The sequence below is a fragment of the Podarcis muralis genome, chromosome 1 (genome assembly GCF_964188315.1).
Source record: "Podarcis muralis chromosome 1, rPodMur119.hap1.1, whole genome shotgun sequence".
Taxonomy (NCBI): domain Eukaryota; kingdom Metazoa; phylum Chordata; class Lepidosauria; order Squamata; family Lacertidae; genus Podarcis; species Podarcis muralis.
In genome coordinates, this window is record NC_135655.1 from 58,009,454 (window position 1) to 58,033,229 (window position 23,776).

The 23,776-nt window shown below is 42.0% G+C and overlaps 1 protein-coding gene across 9 annotated transcripts in view; it reads right to left on the reverse strand.

Annotated features, from left to right (window-relative positions):
- Window positions 1-23,243, reverse strand: part of PPFIA1 (PPFI scaffold protein A1) — a 58,135-nt gene extending 34,892 nt beyond the window's left edge. For 5 of the 9 annotated variants that reach the window (XM_028728561.2, XM_028728533.2, XM_077929363.1 and 2 more), the window contains exons 1-3: window positions 22,036-23,241; window positions 20,416-20,679; window positions 2,358-2,459 (exon numbers count right to left, since the gene is read on the reverse strand). In XM_028728561.2, coding sequence (XP_028584394.1) covers window positions 2,358-2,459; window positions 20,416-20,679 — 366 coding nt within the window. In that variant the 5' untranslated portion in view covers window positions 22,036-23,241. Of the gene's footprint in view, window positions 1-2,357; window positions 2,460-20,415; window positions 20,680-22,035 lie in introns of all 9 variants that reach the window. The other 4 variants (XM_077929370.1, XM_028728500.2, XM_077929367.1 and 1 more) reach the window with 3 other exon arrangements.
- Between the last annotated feature and the right edge of the window lie 533 nt (window positions 23,244-23,776).

The following is a 23,776-nucleotide window of genomic DNA, read 5'->3' on the forward strand; positions in this document are numbered from 1 at the left end:
TGAGGAAGACAGATGAATTCCATTCTAAGCATCTGAAGAGAAACGCTATGCTATTGTTTGAAAATAAAATCATGATGCAATATGCACCCCAAACCCGCAATGATGGATTGTTTATGACCACATGAGTTACAGAATTCTGTTTGTCTTAAAAATGATCTCTTTTAACTTTGACTGCCTGAAAAATTGTGTAGCCTGAAAAAGTTTCATGGCAAATTCAACTGAGGAAAAAACCATGTACTTTGCTAACCAAAAAAAAAAAAAAAAAATAGGAAGACATATTCAAAAGTTTTCTTTTTTCCTCGAGTCAGACAAATAATCTGCCAGCAATTTATTTTTACATATATAAATGCTCTCTTGTAATCTCAGCCTTTATAGCGATTCCTTTAATAGCCAGGGAAGCTTCTCACTAAGGATAAAACTACACAATCTACCTCTACATGTCTTATATCCTCACCACTTCAAATGCACTGAAATGCTTAGCCTTTCCTAAGCACTGCCCTCCCTAGCTGCTTTCCTCCTTGCAGAGGTCCCAGATCCATCCATAGCAAGTTAATTGCAAAAGTCTCCTATAGAAGGATAAATCACCTGCAGTGTTTTAGCTGAGATCCAATAAGTTACTTAACTAGTGACAACAGCAAATTTGAGCATCATTTATAATTGTATTAAGCAGAATTGTTATGCAGTGTTTTTCACAAAGGATACTGAGTTCAGCATTATGAGAATTTAAGCTCACATGTAAAACTGGCTAACCCATGGTCCTTCAGCTGTTGCTGGACTGCCTTCCCCAACCTGGTTCAAAGAGGCCAATTCCCTCTTATCTGCAATATACTATATCCTCCCACCAACACACACACACACACACACCATTCCAGAAGTTGCAGAAGCCGCTGAGAATAGTTCCCTGTTAGGCCATATGGGTTTTTTATCCCTACTCCCTTTTAGTTTACAAATATACTCCTGAATACTGGGAATTTCCCCAAATAGACAGGAACTGCTACTGTGTTTTTAGATGGCTCTGTCTTGCTGCTAAATTTGCTGATGTGGTATTGCCCTAATTTGATGAAATAAAGAATGACAAAATTGATGATTACCCAAAAGGTCAAAAGATGATTCCTAAGATCTTGAGCAGTGATACATTTCATTTGGCTTTATAAAGGAAATCCAATGACACTTTCAAAAAAAAATTCTTTACACAGTTGAATCACAAATGCTCTAATTATACTATTATTACCATACAGAAACATAAGTTGGTTAATCCTGAATAACTAGAAAGATTCAATGGCAAGTAATCAACTACTGGCACTGACTACCAAATATAAATTCAAGCTGATTCTCAAAACTGTGCCTGGAGGAGTAAAGATGATGAGATCTCCAAGAGCTACCAGTCCAAACATGCAAGCTTTTGGTTGCACTCCTGGGGATTTCCAGAACTCAGTAAAACAGTACGTTTAGCTAAATAATGTTATATCCGAAGCTTACGATGGGCAATACTGGCAAGAAATCATACCTGGTGGCAATTTATGATTATGATTTCATTCTGAAACTCTTAAGTTCAGCATTCAGAAAAATACATTTGACTGGTAAGGACAAATTCATACTTTATCACACAGGAGTCATATTTGCTGCATTAACACCAAAATTCACTGTGTGGAATATGTAGGTACAAAAGGAAGATATCCATTCCCACACATGTAGTAGGCGTGCACCCATGAGCCACTCTACTACATTTTCCAGCATAAATTCATACAGTCGTACCTTGGATCCCGAACGCCTTGTGAGTCGAACGTTTTGGCTCCCGAACGCCGCAAACCCGGAAGTGAGTGTTCCGGTTTGCGAACGTTCTTTGGAACCCGAACGTCCAACGTGGCTTCCGCAGCTTCCGATTGGCTGGAGCTTCCTGCAGCCAACTGAAAGCAGCGCCTTGGTTTCCAAATGTTTTGGAAGTCAAACGGACTTCCAGAAAGGATTCCGTTCGACTTCCAAGGTACCACTCTACTGGGTTAGTCTGCATGCAACACCAGGTAATAACACTGTTTGGTCATCCTTGGGCTGTTAATACTTCCCTTCCACAAACATACTCACAATTCATTTACTAACTTCCTGGTTTGCAGCATTTTTAGCTCAATACAGCTTGCATATAACATCTTACTTGTTATACACATTGCCCTATTAGTGCAATCTGTGGCTTATCTGATTTTGATTTGATGGTTGTATATTTATATATTTATATATATATTTATTTATTTATTCATTCATTCATTCATTCATGTTTTCAAGCCTTGCACATCCTAAACATACAAAGTCAAGAGCAACATTGCATGCAATAGCAACAAAATGATATCAGATAATTAACTAACCCTTGTATTATTTCGTTCTGCTTTCAGTTCTGCAATTTCTTCTTCCCTTTCAAGGAGTTGTTCTCTGCAAACATTAAGTTCTTTAGTAAGTGCCGCAAACTCCTAGAATCGAAGCAAACAAGAATGAATTCATTATTAATACATCCAAACAAATGCATTACATGTTAGGCAACAAATAAAAGAAAAGCAGCATTATGCTAAGGTAATCCTACTCTCACCTCTTCTACCAACTTCAATTTTTATAGAATGGTAGAATATTAATGCTAGTAATAAAGTTAGCAAATTAGTCCTCCTGTCTCCCACCACCGAGCAAAATGAATTTCCCACCTGCTACTACACCACTCTGTTCCATTTAATAGCCCTGCTCAGTGCATCTTGCATTGCCACTACATTTCAGGGCAGGCCTACCCATTCCACCTCCACTGCCTGTCTGCAAAACTCAGCTATAGGCTTTCCACTTTAAAGCAGGCTGAGACTGCTAGCAAAGAAGCCATTCACTATTCACTTAACCACAATCCCCCAAACTCACTTCCAGATGGAAGCACAGTCTAGAAGCCCTTGCTAAGTAGAGAGGAAAAAAGCACCCTGAAAGAGAAGGATTAACAATTGACCTTCTTGCCCACTTCTTAGCCACTGGAAGTCACACCTACCTTGCCTTGATTTATGGTAGAGAAACATCTCCTGAGTTTTGAAAACATCTGGCGGAAACAGAATGTGTGTTCTACCCTATGTTTGTTGTCAGGAGTCCATGTCATCAAACACCTGCCAAGGTTATTGCCTCAGCAAGCTTTCTGGTCCAGTTTTGCTACTCCTTGCTGTTGCTGCACAGCCATCAGTCCTCTCTAAGTGAGCAGGCAGTGACAAGAGGAAGAGGAGCGATCTCCACTTCACCTTGTCACTCTCTCATGCTAGCTATCTAGACTGGACCAGAAGAAAGAGGGTTAGTGTACGAGCAACAGTAACTGAAGGCCAGAAGAAGTATCCCCACTTGGGGGATCTTGCTCAAAGATCTACCAAAACCAGAAAAGGACAAGCGCTACACTAACAACAAAAATTGGCCGCACGGTTGTAACTCTTGCCTTCTCTTATCATGGTCATAGTTAGGCTTGCAATGGATTGTCTTAGGAAAAATAATTTCCTAGCCCTAAGTTGGGGGAGGGGGAGTCTAAGGATCATATTTTAGGAGAATAATGGGCAAACCTGGAGACAAAGGTGTGTGTGGTCAAAGGCAAAAGTGGGTAGAATAATGGATATTAACCTTTGTACAATAAGATAGCTCCCAGCCACACAGAAGCCAGGGGTTTCTAAATGCACCCACCTGCCTCAAGGAGGGTATGAAGGAAGACTAGTGAGAGTTGCAGCCCATGGAGAGTTCCAAGGGCCACGTAAAGGGTGGGGTGGGGTTGGAGGGTCACATTCAGCAGCTGGGCTTGAGGTTTCCACCTCTCTTTTAGAATAGGGATGTATCCTATATTGCCGTTTCAGTCGCACCACAGACATCTGATTGCATAACAGAACACTGAAGATCAAGAAGGTGAACAGGAAAGCATTTGTGGCGCTCATTCAGCTATCCTATGTAGAAAGTTTATATAACAAGGCTGATCTTTACTGCTGTACAGGTGGTGGCCTTCCATTCTAACTGAGGTTATAAAGGATTTAGCTCATGCCCCTACTTCCAAGATATTTCTTGTCTATAGTCTAGCTTTCAGATTCAGCTGGACTCTCCCTTGTTATTTTTGTTGAATAGTTCAGACTTTTTTTTGTTTTTGTTTCAGAAGGCTTCTGTTCCAACTAAGTAGATAATGCTTCTAATGACCATTTTATCTGCTCAGTTTGTCTCTCTTGTACTTTAAATGGCTATTTTATTAAGTGTTATTGTATTCTATAGATGACCTTAACCACGGCAAGCGGTCCTAAGTAATGACTATGCATTAGAAGGGTGGGGTGTACATATACATCTGTGTGAATATATGGCCTGTCACTTTAATATAGAAAACATTAACACACATTCCATATAATTTACAAATACCAATTTGAATGGCAATGCTTCTTAGACTTAGGTGTAGTTTCATCAAAGTAGTACGACCACATTATTTAACAAACATTTTATGACAGGGTTTAGCCTCCAAGTGTTGTTGAATTACAACTTCCATCACCCCGATCATTGGCGGAATACTCTGCCAATAGTGATTCAGCAGGCACCTTTTGTGACAACTTTTAAATGCATGCTTTTGGGGGGGGGGGGTCTGTAATTTTTTTCTTGGTTTTGTTTTTTTTAAATTGCTTAGTAACATAACATTATTATATATATTCTATAAATCAAATACAAAGCAACTTTTAAATGCATGCTGAAAATTTTCTATTCTGCCAGGCCCAAATAGGCAGTTTGAATACATCTTTCCACAATGCTTAATTGATGTCTGTTTTTAACTTTTTAATATGGTTTATATTGTAGAGTTTTATGTTTTACTGTTCTAAACTGCTTTAATTTTTTTTTTTAATGACATAATGGTATATAAACATTTTTTATAAATAAAGAAAATCTAACCATGCATGCATCTTTTTAGTATGTACTGTATTTTTCGCTCTATAGGACACACTTTTCCACCTCCAAAAATTAAGGGGAAATGTGTGTGCGTCGTATAGAGCGAATGCAGGCTGCGCGGCTAAGCCCAAAGCCGGAACAGGGAGACGGAGCGCTGAGGAGCGCTCCGTCTTGCTGTTCTAGCTTGCGGATGGCTGCGCAAAGCCTCCGCAGGGCAGCGGGGTGCCTTCACCCCGCTGCCCTGCAGAGGCTACGAAGGCTGTACGAAGGTGGGGGGAAGGCTGCAAAGCTCGGGGAGCAGCGGGAAGGCGGTGCGCCCCGACCTGGTCTATGGGGCTGGCGGTGGGGGAAAGCAGCGCTTCCTCCCAGCCAGCCCCAAAGAGTAGGTCGAAAGGAACTCCCGCTGGGCTCCGGAGGCTTCGGGTGAACGCACCTTGAACGCACAGAACGCACCTTGTTTTAGAGGGGAAGAACAAGAAAAAAAAATCTCCCCCTCTTTGCGCAGCGCCCCTTCAGCGAAGCGGCAGGAGAAATGGAAGGGGCTCCATTTCTCCTACCGCTTTGCTGAAGGCGCGCTGAGCAGAGAGGGGGAGAATATTTTTTTCCTGTTCTCCCCCTCCTATGGTCTGGTGTGTCCTATGGTCATGTGCGTCCTACAGAGCGAAAAATACGGTATATGTTACGAGCAGAAAACAATGAAACATGCATGTTTTAAAAAATCTAGAATCTAAGATTATAAAAGCTTTTTGACTAAATTTAAAAGTCATGCATGCTTTCCCTTCTTCTTTTGTGTTACTTTATACCATTCATTTTGCATCTAGAATGGGAGACTCATAAGCAGCCAGATTTAATCTGCACCTTCGATCTGGTATCTGCTGGAGGAAACCCCTTCCATGAGTGCAAGGGGGCTAACTATATTATACTCCACCTAATGTTTAATACGCTAGCAAATTAACAATAATATACTTTGACCCTAAAGCTTCTCTAGTCACATATGAACAAGCTGTAAAAATGTAACAAGAACTTGGATGGAAATGCCATTCTGTCAAGCATTTGAATAGAATGCAACTCAAAGCAATATTTTCTTTTCAATGTATTTCAAAACACCTATGTTGCCAGCTAGGCAACAATGCTTCTTATGATGACTAAAAACAAATTATTGTAATGTTTTCAGCAATAAACCACATCCTGTGTTGTATATTTCATATATGCCTAGCAAGTTATATGCACATGCAAGATCATTGACAAGAGCGTTCAAATATGCATAGCCAGTTATAAGCACATGCAAGATCATTACAATAGTAGATTTCCTTAGCTTAACTGAGGTGATTGTCAAGCTTCAATAGATCTTCTTTAGAAATGTTAGTGTTCTATTATGAAACTGCAGGTCCAAAGTTAACTGACTGAATGAAACACATTTTGAGTGAAATCTAAAATATATTTCCTCAATTTGACTGATGTGGGGACATAATACAGACTAAGTTGAGGAATGTGCAGGTAAAAATATTTAACTCAATTAAATTTCTTTATACCTAAAGAGTGGGGCTCATTTCTTCATCTTTCTGACTGAATTTTTTATGAGTATTTATGGCAACTACTTTAAACATTCTTCATTCTTGCTATCTTGGAAATTGGGTTTTAGGATTACTGAAACTGTAGTACTCTGTAACTAAAGCATTACAACACTTCTGGATACAAATGTTTTTTCCAGTACAAAAGCTTGGTATACATTACTGGAAAATGACAGCACTACTAGATGAATGAGCTTAAATTAGCTTCCCACCACTTTCTGACGCCATATTGGAGACAGTCATCTGTCCAAGGGTACTTCTTGGATTTACACCAGATGCAAACAGTAGAACCATGTGTCATTCTACTGCTTGCAGATGCTTTGCATATTTTTATTCAATTAGACTTCTGACTTTATCTTTACAGATAAAAATAAGCATATCTCATGAACTATTTCGAGAACACAAAGATATCAATTACTTATTTTTAAAAATGGACTCTTTCAAAATGAACAGCAAAAAACATACTGTAGAACAGTTGAAATACTGCTGTGCATACAAATTTGATAATTCCAGAAAGCATCACATAATCAAACATGCTTTCCCACAACACATTCCAGCTATAACACAGGCCAAAGTTGCTGCTTGGGTAGGATTGACACAATGGACAACTGACAGTCTATTTCAGGGGTAGGCAACCTAAGGCCCGTGAGCTGGATGTGGCCCAATTGCCTTCTCAATCCAGCCCGTGGACGGTCCAGGAATCAGCGTGTTTTTACATTAATAGAATGTGTCCTTTTATTTTAAATGCATCTCTGGGTTATTTGTGGGGCACAGGAATTCATTCATTTTTTTCCTTCAAAATATAGTCCGGCCCACCGCATGGTCTGAGGAATGGTGGACCAGCCCACGGCTGAAAAATGTTGCTGACCCCTGGTCTATTTGATACCAGTCAAATATTATCAAATATGCCAAAAATGTCACTGTTTGGATGTCAGCTGACCTTTTGTATTTCACTGTGCTGTCCTGTGATAGCAAAGGGAGCACAGCCTCTAGCATTCAAAGACTCAAGGGCAAACCCAGTAGCACAGCAAATCTTTTCCCACTACCTACTATAACATTACAGTGGTACCTCGGGTTACAGACGCTTCAGGTTACAGACTCCGCTAACCCAGAAATAGTACCTCGGGTTAAGAACTTTGCTTCAGGATGAGAACAGAAATCACACAGCGGTGGCACGGCGGCAGCGGGAGGCCCCATTAGCTAAAGTGGTACCTCAGGTTAAGAACAGTTTCAGCTTAAGAATGGACCTCCAGAATGAATTAAGCTCTTAACCCGAGGTACCACTGTATAGTACATTCAAACAAGAACACAAACAGTTATTACTACCTAGAGCAGGGGTTCCTAATTAGCTGATTACAGAGGACCCCCTCTTTTTCAAAAGCCAAGCCTCGAACTCCCTACTTTTGAAAATTTTGATAACTCTATGGTAGTTACCTCTGCAAAGCAATTTTTTGAACAAAATGTGGGTAGCCCCGAATAAGCAAAGGATTTTAGTTACACTAAAAAACAGAGTAGGGCTGAGCAACATCTGGTTTTCAACATTGTGATATATCAGCAGCATTTTCAACATTGCAGTATTCTGATATATCATGATGTCTGAAATTGGAGATTCCAGGCGTGAGGATGAGGGAAGGAGCAGCCGCGGAGATCAAGCCGTTGTCCATGGGGCAGCCAGCAGTGACAGCCAGTGAAGATGCACATCCACTGTGCCTGCTGCTGCTTTCCTGCTGACTGAGAAACACTGTTTCACCTCAGTGCCAGGGGATGGTAGTGCCACCGTGCCTTGAAGTGAGGGCGATCAGCTGCCCTGGTCTCCCTCAGTGTGAGGGAAGGCAGTTCAGATCAGCGGTGCCTTGAAACCGGCTTCCCTGCTCTCCCTCGCGCGAGAAGCAATATATTGCTGTGTATTGCTGGGTCAAAATTGTTATTGTGGTGTGATTTCAAAAATATTTTGGCCAATATATTGAAAAAATGCACAAAAAATGACAAAAAACTAGTTGGGGGGAAGGCAAGGGATAGGACCATGGACCCCCCTTTTTGGAAACCACTGACTTAAAGGATAGAGTATAAGGCTAGGAACAGGGGCACTTGCATTTAAACCTTGACTCAGGCATTACTCATTCAGCAATCACATGCTCAACCTAAACTATACCATAGATTTTTTCCAACTATTAAACTAACAGGACAGTGGGAGGTCCATGTACACTACCCTGAGCCCTGTTAATGCCATAGTTTCACAGTAACAGCTACAGTGGTACCTCAGGTTAAGAACTTAATTCATTCTGGAGGTCCGTTCTTAACCTGAAACTGTTCTTAACCTGAGGTACCACTTTAGCTAATGGGGCCTCCTGCTGCCGCCGTGCCGCCACAATTTCTGTTCTCACCCTGAAGCAAAGTTCTTAAACCGAGGTACTATTTCTGGGTTAGCGGAGTCTGTAACTTGAAGCGTCTGTAACCTGAGGTACCACTGTATTTGGTTTTTGTAATTAACATAGCTATCTAACCTGTTGGTGATTATCTTCTTTGCTCCCATAATGTTAATGCCTTTTAAAAAAACAAAAACAAAAAAACCATTGTTTGGCAATATAATTGTTTGTTTGTTAAACCTGTTTTAAAAACCCCAGTCAATTGATCAACAAAAAACCTCTTGTTCTATTTGGTGGCCAGGGGTATCGTCTCAAAAATCCTCTCACCACTGCAAATATAAAACTATCGGAAAACTTACTAAAAAATGCCTGTGGCAACTACATTTTTCCTTATGAATGCGTTCTAGAAACAAGTATGCTTTACATATTCCAGTGGCCTACATTTGACTTTTCAGCACCAAGAGTTCTGAATTTCTCATTAAGCTTTTTCTCCACAGTTCCCCTCAGTGAAATCGAATGGTCCTGGGGCCCATGGAGAAAAGTATGCCAGGATTTCACAATAGAAACATTCACTCTCCTATAGTGTGTTTTGGTTGGCAGCTGATCTTGTAAGGCTGTAGGCATTTATCTGCAGTACTTGTGAGCAGGGAACTTTCCCTAAATCATAGCTCTGCTCAATGCACACTGCAAAGTAGAATATACATATTAAATGAAATACCCAGTACTTCTATTTCAACAAATTCTGAGTAGGAAAAAACAACAGCAGCCCACCTAATTTTCAATGATTCTTTGAAGTAGTTAAAAGCATTGACTGCATTTCACTCCTGACAAAACTGGAATTAACTGTTCTGGGATAGCACTTGTCATTCGCTCATACCTTTTCCTTCTACCCCCTGTCCCAGTTGTTTAAGATTCTTTTTTCAGATTTCACTAGAATTCTGCATTTTTGCTGAGCCATCACAATTAAAAGGCAATGACCATTATATGCACATTGAAGACTAAATTATTTTGAGGTAAATGTTGCTGAACTATAAGCTTCTTTAAGCAAGAACCTTTTTTTGCATTTTGTGAAATGCCAAGCACACACTGTTCAATACAGTAATGCTAGCTGGCACTCTGGAATTAAACTTTCGGACATTCTGCAGATTTAACACTTGCCAAATACCAAAATAATAATTAAAAAATGCAGTGTTTAAGTGCTTGCTGTTATGTCTAGCTACTTTTGATGTAGCTCCTTGTTTCTAGCTATCCTAGGCAATGCCCATATCAAGAACATAAAAAAATTAGACATCTACAGGAGGAACAGAGCAGCTGACATTACACTTTGGGACAAAGAAAAGACAAAGGATTCTACTACCAGATAATGGAGGCATTCAATTTGGATAAGAAAATTGGCTTCCAGGTGGAAAGATCAAAGTTAGAAACAGAGCTGTTAGAACCTAAAACTAAGATTTTGTCAAGGATGTATAACTTGCTGTTGAAGTGGAATACTCAGGATGAAACGGTGAAATCTGCTATGATTAAATGGGCACAAGACGTTGGACATAACATTATGTTTGCTGACTGGGAACAGTTATGGACCACAGGTATGAAGTTTACGGCATGTAATGCCTTAAGAGAGAATATTATGAAAATGACCCCAGTCAAGCTTGCAAAAATTTATCATTTGCCCGATAATAAATGTTGGAAATGTAAAGAAAATGAAGGTACATTCTTTCACCTTTGGTGGACGTGCCCAAGGATTAAGGCTTTCTGGGAAATGATATATAATGAAATGAAAAAGGTATTTAAATATACCTTCCTGAAGAAACCAGAGGCCTTTCTCCTGGGCATGGTCGGCCAATTGGTGTTAAAGAAGGATAGAACTTTCTTTATGTATGCCACAACAGCAGCAAGAATACTTATTGCGAAGTACTGGAAGACACAGTGTCAGGGCTGGCTCAGGTCCCAGCTCACAAGAGACCAACGCCAAGTCCAGTTTATATACAAAAATGTTTATTCAAGTTCATTGTACGCTCCACAGCCGAGGCGCGCAGCCCCACGTCTGTTACGCTTAGACCGCTGAAGTCCCCTCTGAGTCAGTCCCTCCTCTGCACCAGTTTAAGAGGGCTGTGCTGCTCCACCTCTTCCTTTCCTTCCTTTTCCGCAGGGTCTTCCTGCCCCCTGGGGTTTCGCCCCTCCTGGATTCCCCTGACGCGGAATCCCCAGACAGCTCTTCCCCCCTCCTGCGTGCTTTGGGACCTGGCTCCTCCTCCGGGCTCCCTGTTCTTCCGCGCGCCTCCACATTTGAACTTGGCGCGCGTTCGCAACCGCTAACCTTCCTCTTGACAGTTACACTACTCCCTGCACTACTCCCCTCCCCTTCCGGGAGGATGTCTTGCTCCGATCTCCCCTCCCTCTCTGCTTTCGGACCTGCTTCTCCTGTCACTCTGGAATCTCCACCCCCTTCACTGCGCTCTGGCGGAGAAGCCGGTCCCGACTCCCAGCTCCCACTTTGGGTTCCCCCGCTGGTCCCCTGCTCCTGACGAGTCCCCCCTGTGACTCCCCTTGGCCTGACCACAGACGCCCCCTTCTGGGAATCCTCCGATTCACTTGAAAGACTCATGGAATCCCTCAAGTCATCGTCCTCCTCTTCCTCGCTACCCTGGGATTCTTCCCCCTCGCTCTCTGTCTCCTCCCTCACCTGTGCCTCTGTCCCTGAACCCCTGACACACAGGATCTACCCACTCTGGAAGAATGGCAGATGAAGGTGATAGACTATATGGGACTGGCAGAAATGACCAGGGAAGAAGATTGGAAGAAATTTAAAGACTATCTACAGAAATATTATAAAATTAATGAATGTTAGAGTGATGTCGGATAGAATTTAAGTGGTTTTCAGCTGTAATGTTTTAAGAGAATATGGAAAAAAGGTTTAGAAGTAGGTCAAAACATTGATAAGGATTTGCTGAACTAACAATTGAATTGGGATACAAAAAAGGGAGGTACGAGGTCTGGGAAATAAGTTAATGAAAAATAAGCTATTGAAATTTTGTGTGTTTTTTTAAAGTATTTTCTGTTTTGTATTTTTGTTATATTTTTCTTTTTTTCTTTTTGATTTTCTTTTTATTGTATTAATACTGAAAACTTTAATAAATAATTTATATAAAAAAAAGAAAAGACAAAGGATTCTAGTGCTACTTCTAAAGTTTTGTTAATACAGCAATTAGGTTTATTTAAACTACGTTAAACAAAACTTGCTTCCCAAAAACAACAGGCAGAAGAAGGATAGCAACTAAAATACTTTAATGACTTACAAGCTGCTCATGAACTGTTCCAAAGTGCAAAAAATAAGAGTCATCACTTTGAGAGAGGACGGAGATCTAGAATTCTTCTACAGGGTTATGCAATATCAGGCATTTGTGATCAGGAGGTTGGTTACATGTTTTATTGATGTTTTCAAAGTTTGGGGACGCAGAATTAAGAATACCTTGTCCTAGCTATTTTTCCACAAAAGACAGGAGCCATACAACTTTGCCAGTGATAGTAGCTTTCAATGCATGATGACATTCTAAATCGGGTGCAAACCAATTACATTTTACTGGGAAATGTGCTTTAAATATTGCAATTAGGTGTTGACACAGATAACATCTGAAAGTCTTCAAATTACTGAAAGAACTTGGCCACCCTGTAAGTTGTAAACTCCCGTCTGCATTTACAGCTTTCAAGTTCATTACTGCTTAGAATGCAAATGCATTTCGTAACCTCCAACTTCATAAACAAGAATTTAGTCACCTATTTCATGGCAGTTCAAAATGTACTCAATTTAGCATTCCTGTATACTTGTAAGCAAGAAAATTTTCAGCACAAACAGTTCCTGAAACAAGCTGTGTAGTTATTTGGAGGTGTAAGGTTTAGACTGCGTTCATCACTATCATTTTTATCTCCAACATCTAATATAATTTAATAGCTAGAATAGGTAGAATAAATGTTGTGTTTAAATTTTTTTCCATATTTGGCCCAGTGCTTCACAAAACTACTGATGGCAGAGCCACTTCTTTCCCCCTCTCCTAGAATTAGACCACTTTACACTTGCACCCTAAGAAAATATTATGTTTTAGAGAAGGGGTGGACAACTTGTTGCTCTCCATACATGTTGTTGGACTACATCCTACATATGCCCCAGCTGGCATAGCAAATGTTGACGAATGATTAAATTGCAATTCATCAACAGCTGGTGGCCCATTCATTAAGAGCAAGAATTATACACCATCAATGGAACTGTCTTTACACATTTCTGCATAACTCACTGTTCTGGGATTATCACCTACGGTAACTAGAAGGAGCCATGCCTAGAACAGTGACTCATGCAGAAACTTAATAGAAAGCCTCCTCTAAGTATGAACAATTATGCTGCTTCACTACATTGGGAGGTGTTGAATTGGCCAAATGCATTTAGAACCAATGTTAGGATTACATGACCTGTGGAGGCCAAATGGAAGGAGGCAAGACTAGAGCAGTCAATTTTGCAAAGATGAAATAGGGAACTGAATAGGCTTAAAATATTTAATTTTTCATAGAACAAAAACTAGCTTCTCATAGCACACTACTGGGCCCTGGCACCAGTGGCGGACCTACATTTTGGGGGCCCTAACGCTTGAACCAATATGGGGGTCCCTTCAAAACCAGCCACAAGGTCTGGGTAACCACTGTTATCTTCTTCAATTGAGTTGTTCCATGACAGATCACCACACCTTTACAACATCTGTGCTACTGACTTTCAAACTTTGATATTGTTGTAATATATACAACACAATTAGAGTCATGAGACTCAAATTGGGTCTACTAGACCCCATTTTTTAAAGCAATGTGGACTAAAGTCACTTCAGGGCCTCCTCTGGGATGAGGGGCCCTGAAGCTTAAGCTTCATTAGTTTCATAGTAGATCCACCCCTGCCTGGCACTCTGGGAATTACTGCTCTACCCTCATGAACAACATCTGCATGTACCAAGAATGTAAGAAGAGATATGCTGGATCAGGCCAAAGAGCCGTTTAATCCAGCATCCTGTTTCCACAGTGGCCAACCAGATATCTATGGGATTCCTGCAATCAGGACATGAGTACAACAGCACTCTCTCACAGGCTCTCAAGCAACTGGGATTCAGAGGCTACAGTCTCTGATACTAGAGGCAGTGAACAGCTATTGTGATCAGGAGCCACCAATAGTCTTCTCTTTTGTGAATTTGCCAGCATTTATTTTAAAGCCAGGCAAGTTGGTGGCCATTACCACATCCCGTGGGGGTTTACCTGTGCAATATGTCAGGGGTGTGGAACCTTTGGCCCTCCAGATGTTGGCTGAACTTAAATTCATTTCATCCCTGGTCATCAGCTATGCTTACTGGGGCTGGTGGGAGTTGAAGTTCAGCAACATATAGAGGGCCAAAGGTTCCCCACTCCTGCACTACATGAAGTACTAACTACATCCTTTTGCCTGTCCTGAATCTTTATCAGGTTCCATACTAAAAAGACCCAAATTTTGTAACTTTTCTTGGTAGGGGAGTTGCTCCAGCCTCTTAAGAATGTGGATTACTCATCAAGAGTGGGAGAGGCCCACACCTGTGAGAAAAGATTCTTCCTCTTCAAGAAACAAAGCAGTGTATTCCATATCTCTTTCTAATTGTGTTATTCAACAACAGCTGTAATGCAAAAGCATACCACATGGCCATAAAGAAGTTTACAAGTTTTAGAGAGCTCAATTCATGCTGACCTGAGCCATCATGAAAGAACACAGGCAGGGACCGATTCTAGAAGCAGGCAAAACTTTTGTAGGCTGTAGCACATTGATACCACAGGGCAGCCTCAGCATACTCACAGCTTAGCTGGCATGGTGTAGGCCTAAACAGAGATATTTTGGGGTACTTGTTGATGGCTGTGGACAGAAAAGTCTTCTTTCCCATCAGAACTTGTGTAGGTAAGGGGAGAATATGCCTAAAAATTAAAGGGATCTATGCCACAGAGGCTAATCCTAAACAAGTTCCTACATTTAACAGCTTACTTGCTGCGATTCAACCTTCTTTATCCAGGGTACAAAAATTCACAGCAAAGCCTGGTTGGAGAAATTCTAAATCAAACAAATCAATCAAATTCTGGAAAAAAACAGCCTAACTATTTAAAAAAAGACAACATTGGAAGCTTACACTAAGAAATTTTCAGTATTTTAGAATATATTAGAGGTTAATAGCTATTTGGACAAATGTATTGCATGTTCTGCACTACAGTGGTACCTCAGGTTACATACGCTTCAGGTTACAGACTCCGCTAACCCAGAAATAGTACCTCGGGTTAAGAACTTTGCTTCAGGATGAGAACAGAAATCGCGTAGCGGCAGCAGCGGGAGGCCCCATTAGCTAAAGTGGTGCTTCAGGTTAAGAACAGTTTCAGGTTAAGAATGGACCTCCGGAATGAATTAAGTACATAACCAGAGGTACCACCGTATTAGAACAACATGAAGGGACACTGATACAAGGGCATTCAAGCCTTTCACATTTTAACATTCTTTTCTGCAGAGTTCATGTTATGTGTCACAAGCAAATCACTATAATTAGTCGTGTAACAGCAATTATGACCATTTCTTTTACAACAACTTAATCAGTACTGCTTGAGATTACTCATCCTGCAGGCCTATAAAGAAGTGCAACTCTCTATGCCTGCAATTTAAAAATTGTTTCACTAATTCCAAAGCCTATTTTAGTAACTGCATGTCAAGAGAAAAAAAAATTCTTGATTTTTCATTCACCTGTAAGCAGGTCCATGAAGGGAAGTGCAGCCAGGTACACTTGCCCTAGGCCTCCAAGGTCTAAGCCAGCCAGGAGGCCCCGTCAGGAACCATCTGCTTTTTTCGTTTGAGTTGATAACTTTATTCTAACAAGACTCCTGCCCCTGGCCTCCAACAAGCTCTACTTGTAAGTACAGGTGCACAAATACACCATGTGTTGTAGATTACATAAATATGTCTTTAGTGGTGAAATGTATCATTGTAGAACCAAACACATAAAAACTATTTAACACTAACTTTCATGCACTAACCAAAAATAACACATACCCCCAATATCATACCTATGTATTCAATACATATTGCACTTAATTTCAAGAGGTAATGGGTACAGTTTTAGTTGTTGCCATTTTTTATTTTGGTAGTCAGTTATTTTGCTTGTTTAGCTGTATGTGATTATGAAAACATGTAATCTTTAGGCACTGAGCACCAAGTTAGATAAGTTGCCTCTAGTTTCCCTCGTGTCGTTTTCCTCTATATATTAAAGAAACGAATAGCTGAGTATCCAAACAACATGACACATTGTCCAGGTTAAAATTAGACATGTGAATTTGATTCACCCATCAACTTATTTCCTAGGCTTTAAGCAGCATTCAAAATTCCCATTGTTCTAAGTGTTTTGAGACAAGGAATTTCATTAGCATGAGCAGTTTCTGAGCTCTGAGCACAGAGTACTGTGCCTAAGATTTCAGATTAAAGCTGCAGATTGGAAGGAAAGGAGGGCCTTTTTCTGCCGCCCCACTTCCAGCCACTCTCTGAAGACTGGAGAAGAGACCGTCTTAAGAATATTATGGGGGCAGGCAGGGGAAGCACTCTACATGGGGCTGCCCTTGAGACTGACCCAGAAACTCTAGCAGGTGCAGAATGCTGCAGCGAGACTCCTTACGGGGTCCTCGCCGTGGGATCACATTCACCCGGTGCTATGCCAGCTGCACTGGTGGAGTACAGGATCAGGTTTAAGGTGCTGGTTTTAACCTTTAAAGCCCTATACGGCCTAGGACTCTCGTACCTACGGGACCGCCTCTCCTGGTACGTCCCATGGAGGACCTTACGGTCTTCAAATAAAAACATATTGGAAGTCCCAAGCCACAGGGAGGTTAGGCTGGCCTCAACCAGAGCCAGGGCTTTTTCGATGTGGCCCCAATCTGGTGGAACGCTCTGTCACAAGAGACTAGGGCCCTGCAGGACTTGACAACTTTCTGCAGGGCCTGCAAGACAGAGCTGTTCACCAGGCCTTTGGCCAAGGCACAGCCTGACCCCCTCCTTTGGTAATCCTCATAGAACTCTAGTCCAATGGTTGCCATTAATTTGATTTTGAATTGATTTTAGAATGAATTGGTTTTAGAATGATGTATTACTTCTACTGTTGTTAGCCGCTCTGAGCCTGGGGAGGGCGGGATATAAATAAATTATTATTATTATTATTATTATTATTATTATTAGTTTTTTGCCGTCTTCAGATGAGGACTAGACCATATGGAAAATGAATATAAGATTTTAGTTGCAATTCATTCATTTTCAGCTTTGTATTCTTGTTATAAAAAGTGCGCCTAGACATTCCGTTGTTGCACCCATAACCTAGGTTTAAGGTGCCATTTAGCTCCTAGGTTTCATATCTCAGTTTCTAACACTGGCTTTAAGCATAAGTTTTTAAAAGAATGGCCACAAATTAGTCTGGAGAAGCATTTCCATTCTTGTCTTCAAGCATTTAAAAAACATGCTTGCCTTTAAGACTGAGGCACTGTTAGTGCATGGTTCCCTAGACTGGAAGGATAGTAGGTTGCCTGCTCTTGATGGGGTTACACTCCCTCTGAAGGAGGGAGGAACCAATAGGATTGCCTCTCTAAATCTTCAACTTTCATTAAGCCAACCATATGCACATCCAAAGAAGTTCAAATGCTAGAGTCTAGCAAACAATATATCAAAATTCTCAGTGTAATGCTATTTATTTATGAAAGTTATCCCTACACTAGGGATGAGGAACCTGAGGTTGTCTATATGTTACTGGACTCCAACTCCATTTGCCCTTGCCAACATGACCAATGGTCAGGGATGACACATAGTTGCAACCCAGTATCTGGAGAGCCTCAGGTTCCCCATCTCTGCTTAAAATAAAGTTGTTCTAACAATCTCTACAGCAAGCAAGAATGCCAAGTGGCTTCACCATGTTCAAACTTTGAATATAATCAGGCTCTAGGTTGAATTTTCAGTGTTTCGTTAGCATCAGTGAAACTGGATTTGAGACCCTTTGTTACACTGATCTACAGGGACTATTTACTTTCTGATCTGACCCAACATAAGGAAAAACTATTTCTATTTTCTTGCTTTTCTTGTGGTGTTTTTGAGTACTGATTATTTTAGATCGTAATGATGTAAAATTTGTTCCATGTCCAGTTGAAGTACAAGTGTCTCTTAAAACAAATACAGAGTCCTGTTGCATCTTTAAGACAAATAAGTCCACAAAAACTTATGTCAGAATAAATTACTTCATCTTTAAGGTGCCACAAGACTGTTTGTTAAACATATTACTGTAATCTCATGCCAATTATTAGAGAGGTATTGTCTTATGCAGTGGAATCAACTTGTAGCATGCTTGTCAAGAGGTTGGCTATAGTTGGGCTACTTGCTTCTTTATTTACATATATACAAACAAAAATAAAATCCTATTGTTTCTCTCCCCCGGCAGTCTCCAAAGTAACTTCTTAAACTTATACACCCTCTCCCCCCCCCAAACATATCCCTGTGGGAGAGAAAGCCTTAAATATCCTCTTCTAACAATTACATATAACAAATGCATTGTGTTCTCATTTAAGACTACAGCCAAAATAAGGAGCTTTTCTCTGCAGACTCTGCATTCCATTAAAGCTCAACACATATGTCAGTATTTAAGTGGCAGCTTAAAAAAACACACACCAAATAATCTGAGGAGACTTAATACTGAAGCAGCACAAGGGCAACAAGTAGTTAACCAGCTCCAAATCTCAGAAGTAGGTATGATGGTTCAGTTAAGAAAGGAACATAAGAAGCTTTTTAATGGGAAGGGCTATAGCTCAGCAATAGAGAAGAGAACATGCTTTCCATGCAAAAGATCCCAGGTTCAATCCCAAGTATCTCCAGGTAGAACCGAGAGAGACCCAAACCTGAAACCATGGAGAGCTATTGCCATTTCCTGTCTCCCCTGCCAATCATAGGGCCTGAGATCAGTTGATATTGGCAGAGGCTCTCTCTTTAGGTTGTTGGATCACAAGCCATTTAGGGGTCCCACCCGGACACTCATCCCTCTAGCGTAGTATTGTTGACAATAACTGCCAGTGGCTCTCCATGGTTTCAGACAAGGGTTTCTCCTTGTACTACCTGGAGATACCGGGACTGAATATGGGACCTTTTGCATGTACTCTATGGTTCAAATCCCCGCAACAGGGTGAGCTCCCATTGTTCGGTCCCAGCTCCTGCCACCCTAGCAGTTTGAAAGCACGTCAAAGTGCAAGTAGATAAATAGGTACCGCTCCGACAGAAAGGTAAACAGTGTTTCCATGCGCTGCTCTGGTTTCGCCAGAAGCGGCTTGCCACATGACCTGGAAAAACTGTCTGCAGACAAACATCAGCGCCCTCGGCTAGTAAAGTGAGATGAGTGCTGCAACCCCAGAGTCGTTCGCGACTGGACTTGACATGTCAGGGGTCCTTTACCTTTTTATTAAAGATCAATCATCTGTTGCTATTTCTCCTGGCATTAACTGGAGGGATTCTATATTACAGAAGTCTTAAACTTATTGTATGCCAGCAACTGACTGAGTCAACTACATCTGGTGACCACAGACGTGATCCCAAACCCCACTGAGCTTTGATGCTCACATATCCTGGGACCAGTAACTCTTACAGGTAGGTTGGGCTTTTTCTTTATCAGGAGAAAGAAAGGGATACCCTAGCACTTGAGTGGCTCACTATTTTGCTAGAGAGCCTAACAGAATAGTGTCTGGCAGCTGCTGTTAATAGGATAGTCCAGCCTCTGACAGGAGAAAAGGACACAAAGGGTGCAGGGGTGGGGCCATAATGTGCTTGTTTTCTGATCTATAGAAACCTGACTGCAAACTATGACTGCTGCTACAGCTCTCTCCTGGCACAGAGAATGATCAAGATGACAATTTCTTAATATGGAGAAGAACAGTGGTTCACTATGTTTGACACCTCTAGATTCTCCCTCTCCCACTCAAGAAATAATAGGGGCACAACCAGAATTGTAGTTTTTTAAAATTTATAATCCCTCCAGTTGCTGCTCAGATTCTATATGTGCTTAATTCCACCTCTCTAAAGATGAACCCTAGATATCTTTAAGAGTAAAGCAATTCACCTTTAATGCCAATCAATTCTGTCAATTTACACTACAACACCACCACTCTACTTACACTACTACAAACCTTACACAAAAGGTTTGCTTATTCTAGCCTTAGAAATCTTGCTGGCCACCTTGATTACAAACTGTTACTTCTAAAAAAGCTAAAAAGCCACCTAAAGCTAAATTTGCAAGGTTCCGAGAGTCTATCCTGCAACAACAGTGCAGTATGAAGCAACCTTCAAAGTTTTCTTGCTCACATTAAACTTTTTGTCTCATATTTCCTGTATTATTTCACTAAGCAAAGGAAAAAATCATGCTATGGGCTCTTTAAAGTGTTTCATTTAACTCACATGTTAATTCCTGAAGACAGTGATCTAAAGTTTAATGATATCAAAGTTTGCTTGTTTATATATATATATTAAAAAAACATACCTGTGGCAGTGCAGTATTAAGCTGTCGTTGTAGTGAATCCCTTTCATGACCAACTTCATGCAGTTTACCCTGTGTTAATGCTAGTGTCTCTTGAGTCTCTCGCAGTGTGTCCAAAAGGCGATCTCGTTCCTCCAACATGGATACCATTAATTGCTCGAAATGGGAATCAGCATCCGACTGTAAGGGGGAACCTGAACCATGGCTTCCACTTCCCCCTGAGGGAATCTCTGCCTCACTGATAGTTGGCATCACCTCGCACATCATCTTGAAATGAAATTTAAGACATTTAGTTATACCATTAACATGGCAAAAAATACAAATCCAGAGTAACAGAGCTTTTATGTGCAGTGGTCTTCCCCAATGACAAAGTACCCCACAACCTCTTTAACTTATCTGAATGTAGCAGTGGAGGTTTGTTATCAGTGTCTTTACAACTGTGTCACGTCAAATGACGTTTATGAGCTAAGTATAAAACAAATACGTATTACTAGTACTAACTGCTAACACAATACCTCATTTTCTGACTTGCTACTTCTAACAAGATTCTTATGCTACATTACCTCTAACCTGACAGAACCAAATGCCTTTAAGGTCCTCAGATTCACTTAACACAATTGTTCAACACACTTTATCCTGTTGAAGTTATTAGAGGCATAGGGGTGAATCACCCACATATTTGTGGGTGAGATTAGGAAATCTAATCTGCATTGCAAGTATAGAACCACAGGCAGTAGTTATTAAGCAATGTAAATGCGTTGATTTAAGAAGCATGCATTCTATCCTGTATCTAGTACAAAACCTAAAAGCAAGCTTATGATGCATATAAAATCAAAGATCTACAGTAGAACTACAATCAATTATATGCAAAAATAGGTACCCCCAGGTTCTTAAAACTGTCCTCTGCCCTCATGAAAGCTAGCTAGGTTTTACTGTCTACATGAGCTTATTATTGTAGCTGCACAATCTCCATTACAGAAATTTGTTGCCATTAAAGTAGCATTAGAGCCTTTTTGCAGTTGGATAATTAATAAGCAGGCAGGTTCTTAGGAAGTACAACACAAAAAGCAACCTCATGAACAAGCAGAAGATCAAAGCACTAACAGCAATACAGCATCACTAGACCCTACAATGCATCACAAAAAGCCACCATGGGAACAATACACAAAAGCATCAAAGCACATGTTAAACTATTTTAATAATAGTGACTGTATAGCTCTTTAAGTTTTAATATGTATGTGGACATATACACTTCAGTACAGCATTACAAAAAGTACAAAAAAACCTGAGTAAATGTGTCTGTTCCCTGACAAAACTGAACAGCTAACTTTCTGTTAAAGCCAACCAAATTAAGGAGTTCATCTAATAAAGTCCTTTATCCTTCCTTAGATGTTCATAAAGACTGAGCTAAACATAAGCAAGCAATTTTCTCAAGGGCCATGCAATGGGACCAATTCCACTCCGCATACGTTTATGATTATATAATGAAAAACTTCATTTATAATTCTTAGGCATTAATCAACATAATCAATGTGGAATGTATGTAGTTACTTTTCTCTTAGTTATCTCATGTTTTATAGCTGCTAACTAATATAATTTATAAGCTTCCATTGTTTCATTTACCTTGGTCGGTGAACAAAAAAGGCTTTGCCAGAGGCTAAAATTTTCCAGCAATATCAGCTCTTTTCAGCAACTCGGCATGATTTCCAAAAACATTTCAAATGGTAGAGCAGCCATCCAGCTTGACTACAAAATCCATTCATTAAATAATCCTTGAACCGCAAACAAGAGGATAAATAATCTTGCTTGGAAAAGGAGATGGTCCAACAGGAGCAGCAGCAGCAGCAAGATACGGAACAGCCCAGTCTTCAAGCAAGCTCCCTTCCTATCTAATCCTGGCTTACAAAAAAAGCCAGGTTAGGAGAAGCGTGTGGCCAAAAAAAAAAAAAAGGGCCAACTGTTTTCAGTGCTTCTAGGCCGACAATCAATCAACAGTGCACAGTATACAAAGCTCACTTTAGGTCACGATGGCGCTACTTAAAAAAACCCGAAGATACCAAAAAAGTTGGGAGAACTTCTCTATTCCCGCAGGAGCTGGGAGGGCGCTCCTCCAACCCGCCTCTCGTTAGGCAGCGCAGGAACTTTTCCTTCTTTCAGCTTCTCGGGTCTCTTGTCCCGCATTTATAATTCCTCTTAAGCGGGTTGTTGGTTGTTTTCTTTCAGAGAGAGGCGGCGGGGGGTGGCGGCGTGTGCGGTGGGGAAGCTTCAAGGGGGCGCAGAAACCGTTCTGGGCATCTTCCCTGGAAGTTAAAAAAAAGGGGGGGGGGAGCAGCCCCAATCCTTAATCCCCACCCCAAAGTGTAGAAATTGGATGGAGAAACCAATAAAACGCAGAAGCGGCTGAAAAGTTGGGAGTGGGGGGGGGGGGAGCCCGAAGTTGAGCTGCTTCTCCTCGGAGGTTCCCCCCTCACCAGGAGGAAGAAGAGGGGGCAGGAAGGTGGGGCTTCGCTTCCCTTCCCCGGAGGCCTCGGCGGAGAGAGGCGAGCGCCCCTCACCCTCGAGCCCGGCCTTCCCACCCGCAGGTCGCTCCGCCTCCTCCTGCCGCCACCTCCGCATCCGAGGTGGCCACGGCGGCGGCGGCGCTGCTGCTCTCTCGGCGGTCCTCCGTCCCGCGGCGGCGGCCTCTGGCCTGGGAGGGTCCCGCTGGTGGAGCCGAGGAGAAGCTGAGCGAGTCCAGCCGCCGCTGCTGCCTCCCAAGCCGGGCCCTCAGCCGCCGCCGCCGCCTCCTCCTGCTCCGCGCCGCCGCCGTCGTTCAGAGTTTCGTCGCCGCCTCCCGCCGCTCCCGGCAGCCTCCGCGGCTCCTGCACACAACAGTGCGTGGCCCACAATGCACCGCGCGTCAAGGACTGGGCCGCTGCCTCGCGTCCTTCTCTCCCGCCCCGGAGGCTCGGGGCTGCGGGTTCGAGACTCCGCTGCGGGCAGCCCCGCGATGGGGATCAAATCACGCGCTTTTGTACTGTTGTGAGGGATGTTTATGAGGGCTACAAGTGGGATTGGGGAGGAGAATTTCTCTCTCTCTCCCGCGGGGGGAAGGGGAGACCAAGGCTGCAAATCCTGGGCACGTTTACTCGGGAGTAAGCCCCCTGGAACGCAGGGTCTTGCTTCCTAAATGAAGGGGCGTAAGGCTGCGCTGCCTCTTCACCCTGCCATCATCACCTGGGGGGCCCTGGGGCTGCTTTCCGTTGCCTCTTGCCATTCGCTGGTGGAGACCTGCCCTCTCGCCCTGCCAGCAGTGTTCTTCCCCTTGTGAGCTGGAGGCGCAAGGCAGCCCCGGGGGTGGGGAGGAGGAGGGACTCGCTGGCAG